This window comes from Hyaena hyaena, unplaced genomic scaffold (assembly GCF_003009895.1).
Source record: "Hyaena hyaena isolate Hyena2069 unplaced genomic scaffold, ASM300989v1 scaffold_23, whole genome shotgun sequence".
NCBI classification, from domain to species: Eukaryota; Metazoa; Chordata; class Mammalia; order Carnivora; family Hyaenidae; genus Hyaena; species Hyaena hyaena.
In genome coordinates this window covers 4,613,058-4,627,722 of record NW_024080655.1, presented here as the reverse complement: position 1 = coordinate 4,627,722, position 14,665 = coordinate 4,613,058, and the positions used below count along the sequence as shown (strand labels likewise).

The window sequence follows — 14,665 nt, the reverse complement described above, 5'->3', positions numbered from 1 at the left end:
TTCTCTTAGAAAAGAGAACATTGAGGCTACTTTGATTATCAGAGAATTAAATGGAGAACTGGAACACCTTAAACTACTGTATTTGGTTGTTTTCTAGTCAATTTAAAGCAAAGTGTGGTGAAAAGGAAGGAATGACTGCTTACTTGTTTACACTTGGACTTCTGTTATACCTGTTCAGAACTTGTCCCGGCTGAGTGAATTGGTTCTCTCTTACACAGTCCGTATAGCTCCTAAATCTCCATATGTTACAGTATAATAGGTAGAAAGGTTTTTATGAATAAATATAATCAGGCAGCTGATTTATTGATACCAAGTAGTAGAAAATATTTCTTTCTAAGCCAGGCTTCTGTGGTTTTTCCCAAAATCCACTAACCCAAGGAAGTAGAGTTCAAGGGCTAGGTGCTGATGGCCCTTTCTCTTAACCTTGTCTTCATGCAGAATCAAAAAAGATGAAAAGGAAGCTTTGAAAATGGGTGATGGGCATGGAGGAGGGCACTTGATGGGATGAGCACTGGGTGTTATATGGAAACCAACTTGACAATAAACTATAATTTAAAAAAAAAAGGCTTTGAATGTCAGTGGAAATAACACAGGCTTTGTGGAGGCAAGTAGTAGTTGAGATGTTAAATTTTGTAGTATATTGTCATAGATCTTTTGGGTACCTGAATTGTCCCAACATACCATTTAATTTCGGGATAGTTATATTCAAGGGAAGAATTTTACAGCCATCTTTTAACCCCCAAGGTTTAACAGAATGACAGATTTATTTTTACCCCATTATATTTTAACTGGTTACACTGGTTGTAAGTTAAAAGGAAAAAAAAACTTTAAGCAAAAAAAAAAAAAAAAAATAGCAATTATTGATGATGACCATAAAATCTATTCAGTAAGTGGGTTTAAATTTAAATTTAGTTTTAAAGCTCTATAACTTTTTCCTGGTGTTAAAAAATGTTAAGATCCCTCCAGAGAACACTGAATGAGTTGAAAGAATACCAAAAACAGCATGACCACTACCTGAGACAGCAGGAGATCTTAGAAAAACATAAGCTGATTCAGGAGGAGCAAATCTTAAGAAATATCATCCATGAGACACAAATGGCAAAAGAGGCACAATTAGGTAAGTATTGATTCCAAATAATTGAAGACAGGTTAGAAAGTTCACTTCTAGCATGTTCTGCGTTCATAACTTTTGTGTAGCCTGAACGTAGTATAAAGTTGTGCTTTATGACTTCCCTCAGTCTTAAAATTGAGTCATCATAGTGGGTATACCAGCAGGCCTGGGGAGCTGGTTTGGTCTCTAGCTTTTTTAAAATTAACATTTTAAAGTAAAAAATCTTTTAGATCCTAGAAATCTTAACAACAGTTGTTTGGCCAATTTGATGCTGTCTAAATTCAGTATGCATGCCAGTCTCTTGGAGATCTCTTTGAAATGCAGGTTCTGATCAGTAGGTCTGAGATAGGACCTGAGAGTCTGTATTTCTAACAAGCTCCTCCTCTTGGATGTCTATTGCTGCTGGTCTGAAAACACTATAATGTGGCCATAGCCTCATATCAAGTAAACACAAGCCAGACACACCCTAGAAACAAAGCATCCTGGGGCGCCTGGGTGGCTCAGTAGGTTAGGCGTCTGACTTCGGCTCAGGTCATGATCTCACGGTTCATGGGTTTGAGCCCCGCGTCGGGCTCTGTGCTGACAGCCAGCTCAGAGCCTGGAGCCTGTTTCAGGTTCTGTATATCCCTGTCTCTGACTCTCCCCTGCTCGCTCTCACTCTCTCTCTCTCCCTCTCTCTCTCCCCCTCCCCCTCTCCCCCCCTCCCCCCCAGAAATAAATAAAAAACGTTAAAAAAAATTTTTTTAAAAACATAAAACAAAGCATCCACACATTCCAGCCAGCACAAACTAACCTTGCTCCCTGTTTTAGTATACGTGCTGCCGAAGCGAGCACTAACCTTGCTCCCTTAAAAACAAGTGTTTTATTTTAAAAGTAAGATTTTAGACTAATATTTGTCTTAAGTAGGAATTCTTAACATGGGTCAATAGATTAGTTTCAGGAGGTTCTAAATCCTCCCCAAAATTACCTGCAGTAATGTATGTGTGCACATTTTTTTTCTCTGGGAAAAGGGCATATAGATTTTATTAAAACTTCTTAGAATCCAGGGGCACCTGGGTGGTTCAGTCACTTGAGCGTCTGACTCTTGATTTCGGCTTAGGTCAAGATCTCAGGGTTTGTGAGTGTGAGCCCCTCATTGGGCTCTGTGCTGACAGTGCGGGGCCTGCTTGGGATTCTCTCTCTGCCTGTCCCTTCCCCGCGTTTGCCCACTCACTCTCTCTTTCTCAAAATAAATAAACTTTTAAAAAATAAGAATTATTTTTTAAAAAACTTCTTAAAGCCCATGACCCAAAATTAGAACCACTGTCTAAGGGCACTTAGGTTGACAGGATATCAGTGATTTGGTTACGTCCAGAATGTTTCATTTCTGATAGAAGCCTATGAGAGTAGATTTAACAGCTAGACACCAAAGAATAAATTAATAGAATCCCTTATATACTTCTCCCTTGATAAATCTATTGATCTGGTAGTCCTCTTAATCTTTAAACGTTAGCTGCAACCATTTAAAGTACATTTTACCATCCACCTAACAAGTTTTCTTTGCTATTTTGAGTGTAAAGAGTATGTTCGGTACTTGGGGTTATTTACTGCTTGCTCTGTACTGCAATACAACCAGAGCTCTTAAACATATAAATTTCAAACAGAATTATGAAGTAGATAAAGCAGACTGTCTCCAGAGAGTCACTTAAAAGAATGTAATCCATGATTTTACAGCCATAGAATGTAATTGCCAGAAGATACTTTGGTGATTTAGCCCCTTTGTTTTAGGTGGAGAAACATCCTTTAGAATAATATAATTTAGGTAACCATTAATGAGCGTTTCCCTATATAAGCATACCCTGGTAAGTACTCTGCCAGCCTCTGAGACCAAATGACTTAGACTGAGGAAATCATGTTGGCATTGCTGATCTTTCTCCACAATGGTAATTTCCTTTCTTATTCCAGGAAATCATCAGATATGCCGGCTGGTCAACCAGCAGCATAGTTTACATTGCCAATGGGACCAACCTGTGCGCTACCATCGTGGAGACATTTTTGAAAATGTGGACTATGTTCAGGTCTTTTTCTTGGTCTCTTCTAGTTCTTATGACATTTCATATCTAAGAGTAATATCACTTCCCCCGCCTCGATTCCTTGTATATTTGATCCCAAAAATGTGTGACTCCTTTAAGGTTTTGAGTATGTTTATGAAGTCAGATTTTATAGATAATGCTCATTTACTTCATGTATGACATTTCCAGATCCCCCAAGTACTAGCTGTAATGTCTGTTGATATGTCTTTATTTCTTTTCTCCTTCACCATGAGAGCTAGATTGGATTGTTATTAGTATTTAACTCAAAGCTTTCATCTCTCCCTTGTTACTTAATGGAGTAATACCAGTAATTTAAAATTTGGGGAAGAGTAGCTGTGCTTGTTCCTGAAGTCATCAGTCCAGTTATGCTGCTTTAACTAAAAGCATTAACAAAATGATCATTAGCAACAGAAAATTTTTATTTAAGCACTATTTCTACACGCCTGTGTGTTTTCTCTTTCTGTGTATATTCATACATATACATGTACCTATATGCATACATATCCATGCAGTCATACACACACACACACACACACACACACAATTCTAGCCTATCTAATTGGGGAAAAAATAATAACATAATTATAATAATTCCAAATAGCATCTCATTGCCGATGATATAAATAGTAAGCACAACTAGAGTTCCAAGCATCATCCAAAAGGATGTTGGAAATAAAGTAACCATTATCCTATCCTATCAAAATCTTATCATGTCTTTAATCCTAGATATAAAAATTTCCAGAGATAAACAGTTAAAATAATTAATAGATTGGAAAAGCTTCTAGAGGACGACCAACTGTGAAGAATTAGTACTCTTTAATCTGAAAAACCCCAGACCTCATTGAGAAAAAGAAGCAAAAATTAGAGGCGTTTTAAAAGGGGGGAAGTAGTAATAGGGACCACAAGCTTCCTGTGATTTTTGTCAGCTAGCTCCTAGCAGTATCCCACATTTGGTTTTCAAAGGACGATCAGACTTAACACCTATGAGATTGTAGCTCTTGGCCTTAAATCCAAGCATTATTTTAAGGAGGGGAAAAGGGAATATTTAGAAGTGAAATAGACTAAAACCCAGGTAACTGAGGAGAGACCATTGGAAGACTCCCTTGTACCAGTGTAGATTTTAGTCTTACACATCCATTAGTTACATCTCCACTATATACTGAAAGAATCCATTCTTTTCTACTCCCTCCCATACTGGTCCCATTTTCTTATCTAACTAGGTTTTAGAAATACACAGAAACTGTGGTGTCCTGTAAGAATATCAAACATTGATTTACCTTGGTTTGGAAGAAGACTATCTTTATATTTGGAATTGATTGTACAATAATTATAATGCCTCAATCATAGCTATATTGAACTCCCTTTCTTACATTCCCTTCTACCACAGCACACTAATTTTATAGAGCAGCAATCATTTTAGTCTAGGTAGGGGAGGGGAATAATGAGCCAAACTTCTAGATAATAAGCTCATCATTAAACCTAAAAGAGACTAAATCACGGAAAGGAAGTAAAGGGACAGTAAAGAAGTAAAGAATCCATGCCATTTTTCTCATACCCCAAGGACATAGTTGATTGAGGGTCACTAACTATGCATTTTCTAAAAGAATAGAGTTGGGACCTAATTCTGAAAATACAAAGATCTGACTGCTTTATTACTAACCTGCTTTCATATTTCCTACTGGGTTTGAGTATTCACTAATGTTTTGGTTTGGGTTAAATCTTAGTTACAACTTCTTTCCTGCTTCCAATTTGATTGAACTTTTCTTTTCATTTTCTAGTTTGGTGAGGATTCATCAACCTCCAGTATGATGTCTGTGAATTTTGATGTTCAGGCAAATCAGAGTGATATCAGTGATTTGGTCAAATCTTCTCCCGTAGCCCATTCCATTCTCTGGATCTGGGGCAGGAATTCTGATGCATATAGGGTAAGTTAATAGAGGATGATGAAGGAGTTTTCTCAGACAAGATTTCTTAAAGCAGTGACCTTCACCTTCATTGATTAATATGGTCCCTATCACTGTTTAGCTTAGTTCCACACTTAACTAAACTTCTATTAAACGGAAGGCATTCTTCTAGGTAGTAGGTTAGCAAGACAGGGCCTGCCTTGAGATCTTCTTCCAATCAAGTAGGGCACATAGACACCCTGATTTTAGTTCAAAACTTTGAGCTCTGAGTATAATTATCAATCCTAGAAAGTTTCTAAAATTGACAACATGGGGGCTAAAGGGGCCAACCCCCCATGCCATCAGAAGTCTGCGTATAACTTTTGATTCCCCAAAAACTTAACTACTGACAGCCTACTGTTGACTGAAGCCTTACTGACAACATAAACAGTAGATTAATATGTATTTTTTGTTATAGGTATTATATGCTGTATTCTTACAATAAATTAAGTGACAAAAGAAAAGATTACTAAGAAAGTCATGAGGAAGAGAAAATACATTTATAATACTTGTACTGCATTTATCCAGAAGATCCACATGTGTGTGGACCTACATAGTTCAAACCTGTGTCATTCAAGAGTCGACTATTATTTCACTTTTTAAAAATTTTTTTATTTTTTAGAGAGAGCATGAGCGTCGTCATGGAGAGGGGAAAAAAAGAGAGAGGCAGAGAATCTTAAGCATGCTCCATGCTTAGCACAGAGCCTGATACAAGGCTCAATCCCACGACCCTGGGATTATGACTTGAGCCGAAATCAGGAGTGGGATGCTCAACCAACTGCTGTATTTCAGTTTTTAATCAGCATTCTTGTATCGAGCTCCCAACTGTGTGTCAAGCTGGGACTGTGACTATAGTACACAAGCACTTGCTGGAGCTTACATTCTATCAGATGATATAGATAATAAGTTAATAAAAGTATTTCTAAGCTAGTTAAGAAATAATTCTATGTTAGCCCATGGGGATACCAAGGTATGAGGACAGATACCATATATTTCTTATTCACTATTAAATTTTCAGAACTTAATCGAGTTTTTGTTCTAACAATTAGTATGGCCACTTAGATTTAGTTATATGTAATATAAATTCCCCAGAGCTTCATAGCTTCAAGATTTAAGTTTAGTGGGGTGGCTGGGTGATTGAGTCAGGTAAGCGTTGAACTTCAGCTCCAGTCATAATCTCACAGTTTCTGAGTTTGAACACTGAGCCTGCAGCAGATCCTCTATCCCCCTCTCTCTCTGTCCCTCCCTCACTTGTGCTGTCACCCTCTCTGAAAAATAAACATTAAAAAAAATGTAAGTTTAATAAGCCTCTGATGTATGTTATTTATATTTTTAAAAATGAAAATTGTTAAACTTAGGCATTGTCAAAGAAAAGGTCTTAGTTCAAGGAAAGTAGTTTTTTTATGCCAGTTTTATAAGCTTATATATGCTTTCAGTTACAAATCATAAACTCCACCTCAAGTTGGCTTACAAGAAAATATGCCTCATATTACAGGAAATCCAAAAATTAGAGCAAACTTTAGATTTGGTTGATTCAGTGTTCCAGTGATTTCATCATTTATCCAATTCTTTCCCTTTCAATTTACCATCCACAGTACCAGTTTCATCCCAAAGCTTGTCTTCCTCATGGTCATGAGGTGACAGCCAGCAGCAACTGGAGTAACATGTTCTTTGCTCCTGTGTGGCTAAGAGACTTAGACTGGCTTTTCTTACCCAGAATCCCCAAGCAAGCCTTCCCTTGTATCTCATTGGGTTCAGCTGACTTAGCCGAACTCTGAACCGGTCTATGGTAAAGCAGGTGAAGTTACTGACTTAGACCAACACTCTTCAATATAAAGATTTACAGTCTACCACTCTGTCTACAATTATCTTAAAATACTAAATTATTGTTCATGTTACCCTAGTATATTTATGTTCTTTTGAAAGTTTGTTTAGCATGTTGAAATATTGAATCCAAAGAAATTTTATGAGAAACTTTCTGTCTTTATTAGGACAAACAGCATATTCTGTGGCCTAAAAGAGCAGATTGTGTAGAAAGCTACCCTAGAGTCCCTATTGGCGAGGAATTGCCAACGTATTTTCTGCCTCCGGAAAACAAAGGACTCAGGCAAGTGCTGATGGATTTGGCAAAGCACTTGATTCTGCATGATTGTCATCTGGCAATTCTTTGAGAGCACCAGCCTTGGACATGAAAGGTTAAGTCTTTATCTTGAAATCACCCAAACTTTGAAAATATGAATCTTGTTCCTTTTTCTTGTGCCAGGATCCACGAACTCAACAGTGATGATTATTCTTCAGAAGAAGAGGCCCAAACCCCTGACTGTTCCATAACTGACTTCAGAAAAAGCCAGACTCTGTCCTACTTAGTCAAAGAATTAGAGGTCCGCATGGATCTGAAAGCCAAAATGCCAGATGACCATGCACGAAAAGTAAGGCTCACTTAGGCTGGTGTTTATTGCCGTCCATACTGGGTGACTTCACAAGCCTCTTAGGCAGAACAAAACATTGATAATTGTTGAACTTAAAGTTTTTAAAACTGAGGATAGAGTTACAGAATTGGTGACATCATTAAGACAATCATGCTGTTGAAGGAGTGCCAGGAAAGGGCTTCGAGACTGCTGTTTATGCAGACCACATAAGCGCTGTCTCTAACTAAGAGTGCTACAGAGATGAGCAGCAGAAAACTCTCTGTTTAGGTAATGAAACTTATCTACTGGAGGCCATTCTGACCACTTCAGTTTAGTGGTCAAACCTCCAGGAGTTTGTATAAATTGAAAGCTTGAAGATTCTCTTTCCGGCCTCATCAACCCGCTTTGGCCTTACTAGAAGTTTGTGTGAATTTGACAGCTACCTTACAGACATTATAGAGAAGTTCTGTTAAGCTTTGTTCTTTAATTCCTACTAGTTATGTATGACTGGGAATGTTTTGTTACTGAATATAAATTCTACATTTGATACCATTCTGTAGATACAGATGAAAAAATTACTTTTATGGCAGAGAAAACAGTCCATCAGAATAACCTTTTTAAAAAGTCAAAATTTAAAACTGAACAGTTACTACTTAGAGTCAACAAACATTTATTGAGGCAGAAAACATGTGCCAGGCACTGTTTGGAATACTAGGAAAGATAAATAGACCATGATCCCTACCTTAGTGTTGCCCACAGTTATACAGATGTCACAAGAACATAGAGCAATTGAGGATCCAGTGCTCTTCCCACTAGAAGAGATAGATTTTTTTTATTGCATCAGCATTACAGGCTATTCTATTTTGAAAACTCATTTGATTTTGGATACTTAGGTTTACTTTAGTTGATGGAGTATGGTATATAACCTTAATCATGTATGTGGTATACATCTTTTAACATGTTTTAGTTAAAGGAAAGCAGGTCAACACCTGTTGGCATGTTGATGACCTCACATTTTATATATATATATATATATATATATATATATATATGTATGTTTATAAATATATATTCAAATTAGGTGTTCCTGAGAAGCTCAAGTCAAGACTGCTATCTATGGAATTCTTTCAGATGTCTTCCTTGTTATTTTCAATTGAGGGTGTCTTCCTTTTGATGTTTTCAGATTTTGCTTTCCCGTATTAATAACTATACTATCCCAGAAGAAGAAATTGGGTCTTTCTTATTTCATGCTATTAATAAGGTAAGCCACCTACTGTAGACATCTGAAATTTAACTGCTGAGTAATTGTAATTAAAAGTTAAAATGCATGCGTTAAAAATCTTTGTCGGAACAAGTACTATATTCTTGCATTAACTGAGGTATTTTGGGTTTTTTCAGCCAAATGCCCCTGTCTGGCTGATACTCAATGAAGCTGGACTCTACTGGAGAGCAGTAGGAAACAGCACTTTTGCTATTGCTTGTCTTCAGAGGGCTTTGAATTTGGCTCCACTTCAATACCAGGACATTCCTCTTGTGAACTTGGCCAACCTTTTGATTCACTACGGCCTCCATCTTGATGCCACTAAGCTGCTACTTCAAGCTTTGGCCATCAATAGCTCTGAGGTGAGGTTTTAAGCTTGGAGTTCCATGTACTGTATGGTGGTAGCTCAAAATCTGAGTGCAATTTGTATTTTTCTGGGGAAGGCGTTAAAAAAAAATCTCACATATTTTTCAAAGTAGAGTTTGCATATTTTGAGATGGCATAAGACAGATTTTGTTTCATTTTATTTTTGATGTATTCATTTCTTTAGGTATTGATTTGTTTTATTTTGTACAAATGTAGACTCATGCTAATCATATTTTTCTGTATCTTGCTGTTCCTACTCCCTGATATATCTTAGATATGTTTCATTTCTTTTTTCTTAATTTTAATTCCAATGAAGTTAACATGCAGTGTTTTATTAGGTGTACAGTGTAGTGATTCAACAATTCCATACATCACCAGTGTTCATCATAAGTGCACTCCTTTTTTTTCTTAATGTTTATTTATTTATTTTGAGAGAGTGTGTGAGAGCGTGAGTGAGCATGGGTGAGCATGGGGCAGAGAGATTGGGAAGGGAGGGAGAACGCACGTGTACATGCGAGGGGGTGGGAGGAGTGGAGCGGGGTGAAAGAGAATCTCAGGCTTCACGCTGTCAGTGCAGAGGTCAGTGCAGGGCTCCATCTCCTGAACCATGAGATCATGACCTGAGATAAAATCAAGAGTCAGACGCTTAGCCAACAGAGTCACCAAGGCTCCCCTCAAGTGTGCTCCTTAATCTCCATCATATTTCATCCATTGCCTCCCTGTCCACCTCCCTTCTGATAACCATCAGTTTGTTCTCTGTAGTTAAGAGTCTGTTTCTCAGTGTGTCTTTTTTCTTTTGCTTGTTTGTTTTGTTCCTTAAATTCTACATTTGAGTGAAATCATGTGGTATTTGTCTTTCTCTGACTAATTTCACATAGCATTATATTCTCTGTCTCCATCCATGTCAAGGCAAATGACAAGATTTCACCCTTTTTTATGACTGGATAATATTTCATTGTGTATATATACTTCATTTTCTTGGTCCATCAATCATTGGATATTTGGTCTGCTTCCATATCTTGGCTATTATAAACATCATAGGGGTGCATGCATCCCTTTTAATTTGTGGGGTTTTTTTTTTTAATTCTTTGGATAAATATCCACTAGTGTGATTACTGGATGATAGGGTAAGTTGTGTTTTTTTGTTTTAACGTTTTAAGGAACGCGATTTTCCACAGTGGTTGCGCCAGTTTGCATTCCCACCAGCAGTGTACAAGGGTTCCTTTTCTCCACATCTTTGCCAATGCTTGATGTTTCTTGTGTTTTTATTTTAGTCTTTCTGATAAGTGTGAGATGGTACCTCATTGTAGTTTTGATTTGCAGTTCCCTGATGATGAGTGATGTTGAGCATCTTTTCATCTGTCTGTTGCCCATCTGGAGGTCTTCTTTGGAGAAATGTCTGCTCATGTCTTCTGTCCATTTTTTAACTGGATTATTTGTTTTTTGGGTGTTGAGTTGTATCAGTTCTTTATATATTTTGAATACTAACCTTTATCAGATACGTCATTTGCAAATATTTCCTCTCATTCAGTAGTTTGCCTTTTAGTTTTGTTAATTGTTTCCTTCACTGTGCAGAAACTTTTTATTTTGAAGTAGTCCCAATAGTTTATTTTTGCTTTTATTTCCTTGCCTCAGGAGACCTATCTAGAAAAATGTTGCTATGGCAGATGTTAGAGAAATTGCTGCTTGTGCTCTTTTAGGAGTTTTATCAGTTCATGTCTCACATTTAGGTCTTTAATCCATTTTGAGTTTATTTTTCTGTATGATTTAAGAAGGTGGTCCAGTTTTATTATTTTGTATATACCTGACCAGTTTTCCCAACACCATTTGTTGAAGAGACATTGGATATTCTTCCTTGCTTTGTCAAATATTAATTGACCATACAATTGTGGGTTTATTTCTGATTTTCCTATACTGTTCCACTGATCTGTGTATCTCTTTTTGTGCCAGTACCATACTCTTGATTATTACAGCTTTGTAATATAACTTGAAGTCCAGAATTGTGATTCCTCTAGCTTTACTTTTCTTTTTCAAAATTGCTTTGGCCATTCGGGGTCTTTTGTGGTTCCATATTAATCTTAGGATTTTTCTTTCTTTTTTTTTTCTTTTTTTTTTAATTTTTTTTAATGTTTTATTTATTTCTAGGAGAGCGAGAGAGAGAGACAGCGTGATCAGGGGAGGGCCAGAGAGAGAGGGAGTCACAGACTGAAGCAGGCTCCAGGCTCTGAGCTGGCAGTCAGCACAGAGCCCGACGCGGGGCTCGAACCCACGAACCGCGAGATCATGACCTAAGCAAAAGTCGGACGCTTAACCGACTAAGCCACCCAGGCGCCCTAATCTTAGGATTTTTCTAATTCTTTGAAAAATACTGTTGGTATTTTTTATAAAGATTGCATTAAATGGGTAGATTTCCTTGGGTAGCATAGACATTTTAATAATATTTGTTGTGCCAATTCATGAATATGGAATTTCTTCCCATTTCTTTGTGTCATTTTCAATTTCTTCCATCAGTGTTTTGTAGTTTTCAGAGCACAGATCTTTCACCTCTTCAGTTAGGTTTATTTCTAGGTATCTTATTATTTTCAGTGCACTGTAAATGGAGTTGTTTGCTTAATTTCTCTTTCTGCTGCTTCATTATAGTATATAGAAATGCAGCAGATTTCTGCAGATTGATTTTGTATCCTACAACTTTACTGAATTCATTTATCAGTTCTAGTAGTTTTTTGATGGAGTGTTTAGAATTTTCTATATATGGTATCATGTCATCTGCAGATAGTGAAAGTTTTACCTCTTACTGATTTGGATGCCTTTTATTTCTTTTTTTTTTTTTTTAAACATTTTTTATTTATTTCTAGGAGAGAGACAGACAGACAGACAGACAGCGTGAGCAGGGGAGGGTCAGAGAGAGAGGGAGTCGCAGACTCCGAAAGAGGCTCCAGGCTCTGAGCTGGCAGTCAGCACAGAGCCCGACGCGGGGCTCGAACCCACGAACCGCGAGATCATGACCTAAGCGAAAGTCGGACGCTTAACCGACTAAGCCACCCAGGCGCCCCGGATGCCTTTTATTTCTTTTCGTTGTCTGACTGCTATGGCTAGGACATCTAGTACTATGTTAAATAAAAGTGGTAAGAGTGGACATCCCCATCTTTTTCCTGACATTATGGGGAAAGTTCTGTTTCTCCTCACTGAGTATTATGTTTCTTGTGGGTTTTTCATATATGGCCTTTATTATTTTGAGGTATGTTCCCTCTAAACCAGCCTTGTTGAGGGCCCTTATTGTCAGTGGATATTGTACCTTGTCAAGGGCTTTTTCTGTGTTTATTGAATTGATCATATGGTTTTTATTCTTTCTCTTATTGATGTGATATATCACATTGATTGACTTGCAAATATTGAACCACCCTTGCATCCCAGAAATAAATCTCACTTGATTGTGGTGAATGATTTTTCTTAATGTATTGTTGGATTGAGTTTGGTGGTATATTTTGTGTCTATATTCATCAGAGATCTTGTCCTGTAGTTTTTTTTTTTTTTTGGTGTTATTTCTTTATTTTAAATGACTGAAATTTAAATTTTTTTTAATGTTTTATTTATTTCTGAGAGAGAGAGAGAGAGACAGCATGAGCAGGGGAAGGTCAGAGAGAGAGGGAGACACAGAATCCGAAACAGACTCCAGGCTCTGAGCTGGCTGTCAGCACAGAGCCCGATACAGGACTCAAACCCACGAACCGAACTGTGAGGTCATGACCTGAGCCAAAGTGAGACCCTTAACCGACTGAGCCACCCAGGCGCCCCTAAATGACTGAAATTTATGTCGTTAATTTACTTTTAAGAACTGATGTTTAAATAAGAATGATCTAGCAACTGGGGTGCCTGGGTGACTCAGTCGATTAAGCATCTGACTTCTGCTTAGGTCATTATCTTGCAGTTCATGAGTTGAAGCCCCATGTGGGGCTTTGTGCTGATATCTCAGAGCTTGAAGCCTGCCTGGGATTCTGTGTCTCCCTCTCTCTCTGCCCCTCCTCTGCTTATGCTCGGTCTCTCTCTCTCTCAAAGATGGATAGACATTTAAAAAAAAAAAGAGGGACACCTGGGTGACTCAGTCAGTTAAGTGTCCTACTTCAGTTCATGATTTCACGGTTCGTGGTTTGAACCCCATGTCTGGCTCTGTGCTAACAGCTCAGAGCCTGGCGCCTGCTTCAGATTTTCTCTCTACCTTTCTCTCTCTCTGTCCCTCTCCCCACTCGTGCTCTGTCTTTCTTTTAAAAAATAAATAAACATTAAAAACACATTTTTTTTAAAGAATGATATAGCTACTAAAAATATACTGCCATTTTTTATGTCAATCTGAAACATCTGGTTCTTTTTTTATCCTTCTCATAAAAGCATGCATGCTGCTTAATATTATACTGTTTTATAACTTTAATTTATAGATATCTTTATAACAACTAAGCCAGACCACAGTTTAAAGGTTGTATGATAAGGATAGATAGGTGGATTAATAGTCATGCCCTGAACTTCCCACATGCAGGCCATGGAGTTAATCACTCCTATGTAGTTAGTTACTTTCATTCAGAGTTTCTAAGATACCACTTCTTCTTCCATATCTTAATATCTCTGAAAGAAGGACGCATGTTACAATTGATGACATCTTAGGTTTGATAAAATAACAATTATAAATATACAGTTAAATTGCTTTTATACCCAGTGTTTAAATGTTTGTAAATTTTATATCCAAAGAAACTTTTAGAAGAAATGTGCCTGACTGGTTTAGGGTTATTTGTAATAAGAGTTTCCTTTTAAAAATACAAATTCACAAGTGGATTTTAAGTGAAAGTTTACAATTGCTATACCGTACAACAGGCCAAGTGCCAAAGAAATGTATCAAATATTTATCAAATGTTTGTTGTGTGCCAGGTGCCGGTACAATGGGAACAGATGCTATATGAGGGATGTAATGATTGGGCACCCAGAGGAAGGCTGACAAAGCTGTATTTCCCCAATACTTGTTTCACTTTCTACTGCCACCAGCCAAAGCAATCAGTAGTCTTCTAAAGAAAATAGAGCTCCCTTAACAGATTAGTTGCCTTTCTATATTTGAAAACTATACTAAAATTTCAGTTGTTACATATTGTGGTACTGTAACAATAATAAAAGGATAAATCAGTGAATCAGAGTAGATATTACAGAAATATACCTTAATCAGCACCCCACCCCCAAATGTCAACATTTGGAAATAATTCCTGTGTTTCTTCTATCCATATAGTTCATAGTGTTCCAACACTATTGTACTGGTGATCTTTAAAGATTATTATATAAAAAAGTTTTGGTACCACACAGTTTTTATTAGCCCTCAATAATGACTATTTATAGGGGCGCCTGGGTGGCTTAGTCGGTTAAGCGTCCGACTTTCGCTTAGGTCATGATCTCGCGGTTCGTGGGTTCGAGCCCCGCGTCGGGCTCTGTGCTGACTGCCAGCTCAGAGCCTGGAGCCTGTTTCAGTC

General features: G+C 37.5%; 1 protein-coding gene across 1 annotated transcript in view; it reads left to right on the top strand.

Moving 5' to 3' along the window:
* Positions 1–14,665, top strand: part of TTC17 (tetratricopeptide repeat domain 17) — a 126,543-nt gene that overhangs the window by 38,021 nt on the left and 73,857 nt on the right. Inside the window, exons 9-15 of the mRNA XM_039226773.1 lie at positions 957–1,117; positions 3,056–3,168; positions 4,962–5,108; positions 7,118–7,233; positions 7,390–7,555; positions 8,718–8,795; positions 8,933–9,157. Of these exons, the coding sequence (XP_039082704.1) occupies positions 957–1,117; positions 3,056–3,168; positions 4,962–5,108; positions 7,118–7,233; positions 7,390–7,555; positions 8,718–8,795; positions 8,933–9,157 (1,006 nt within the window). The remainder of the gene's footprint in view (positions 1–956; positions 1,118–3,055; positions 3,169–4,961; positions 5,109–7,117; positions 7,234–7,389; positions 7,556–8,717; positions 8,796–8,932; positions 9,158–14,665) is intronic.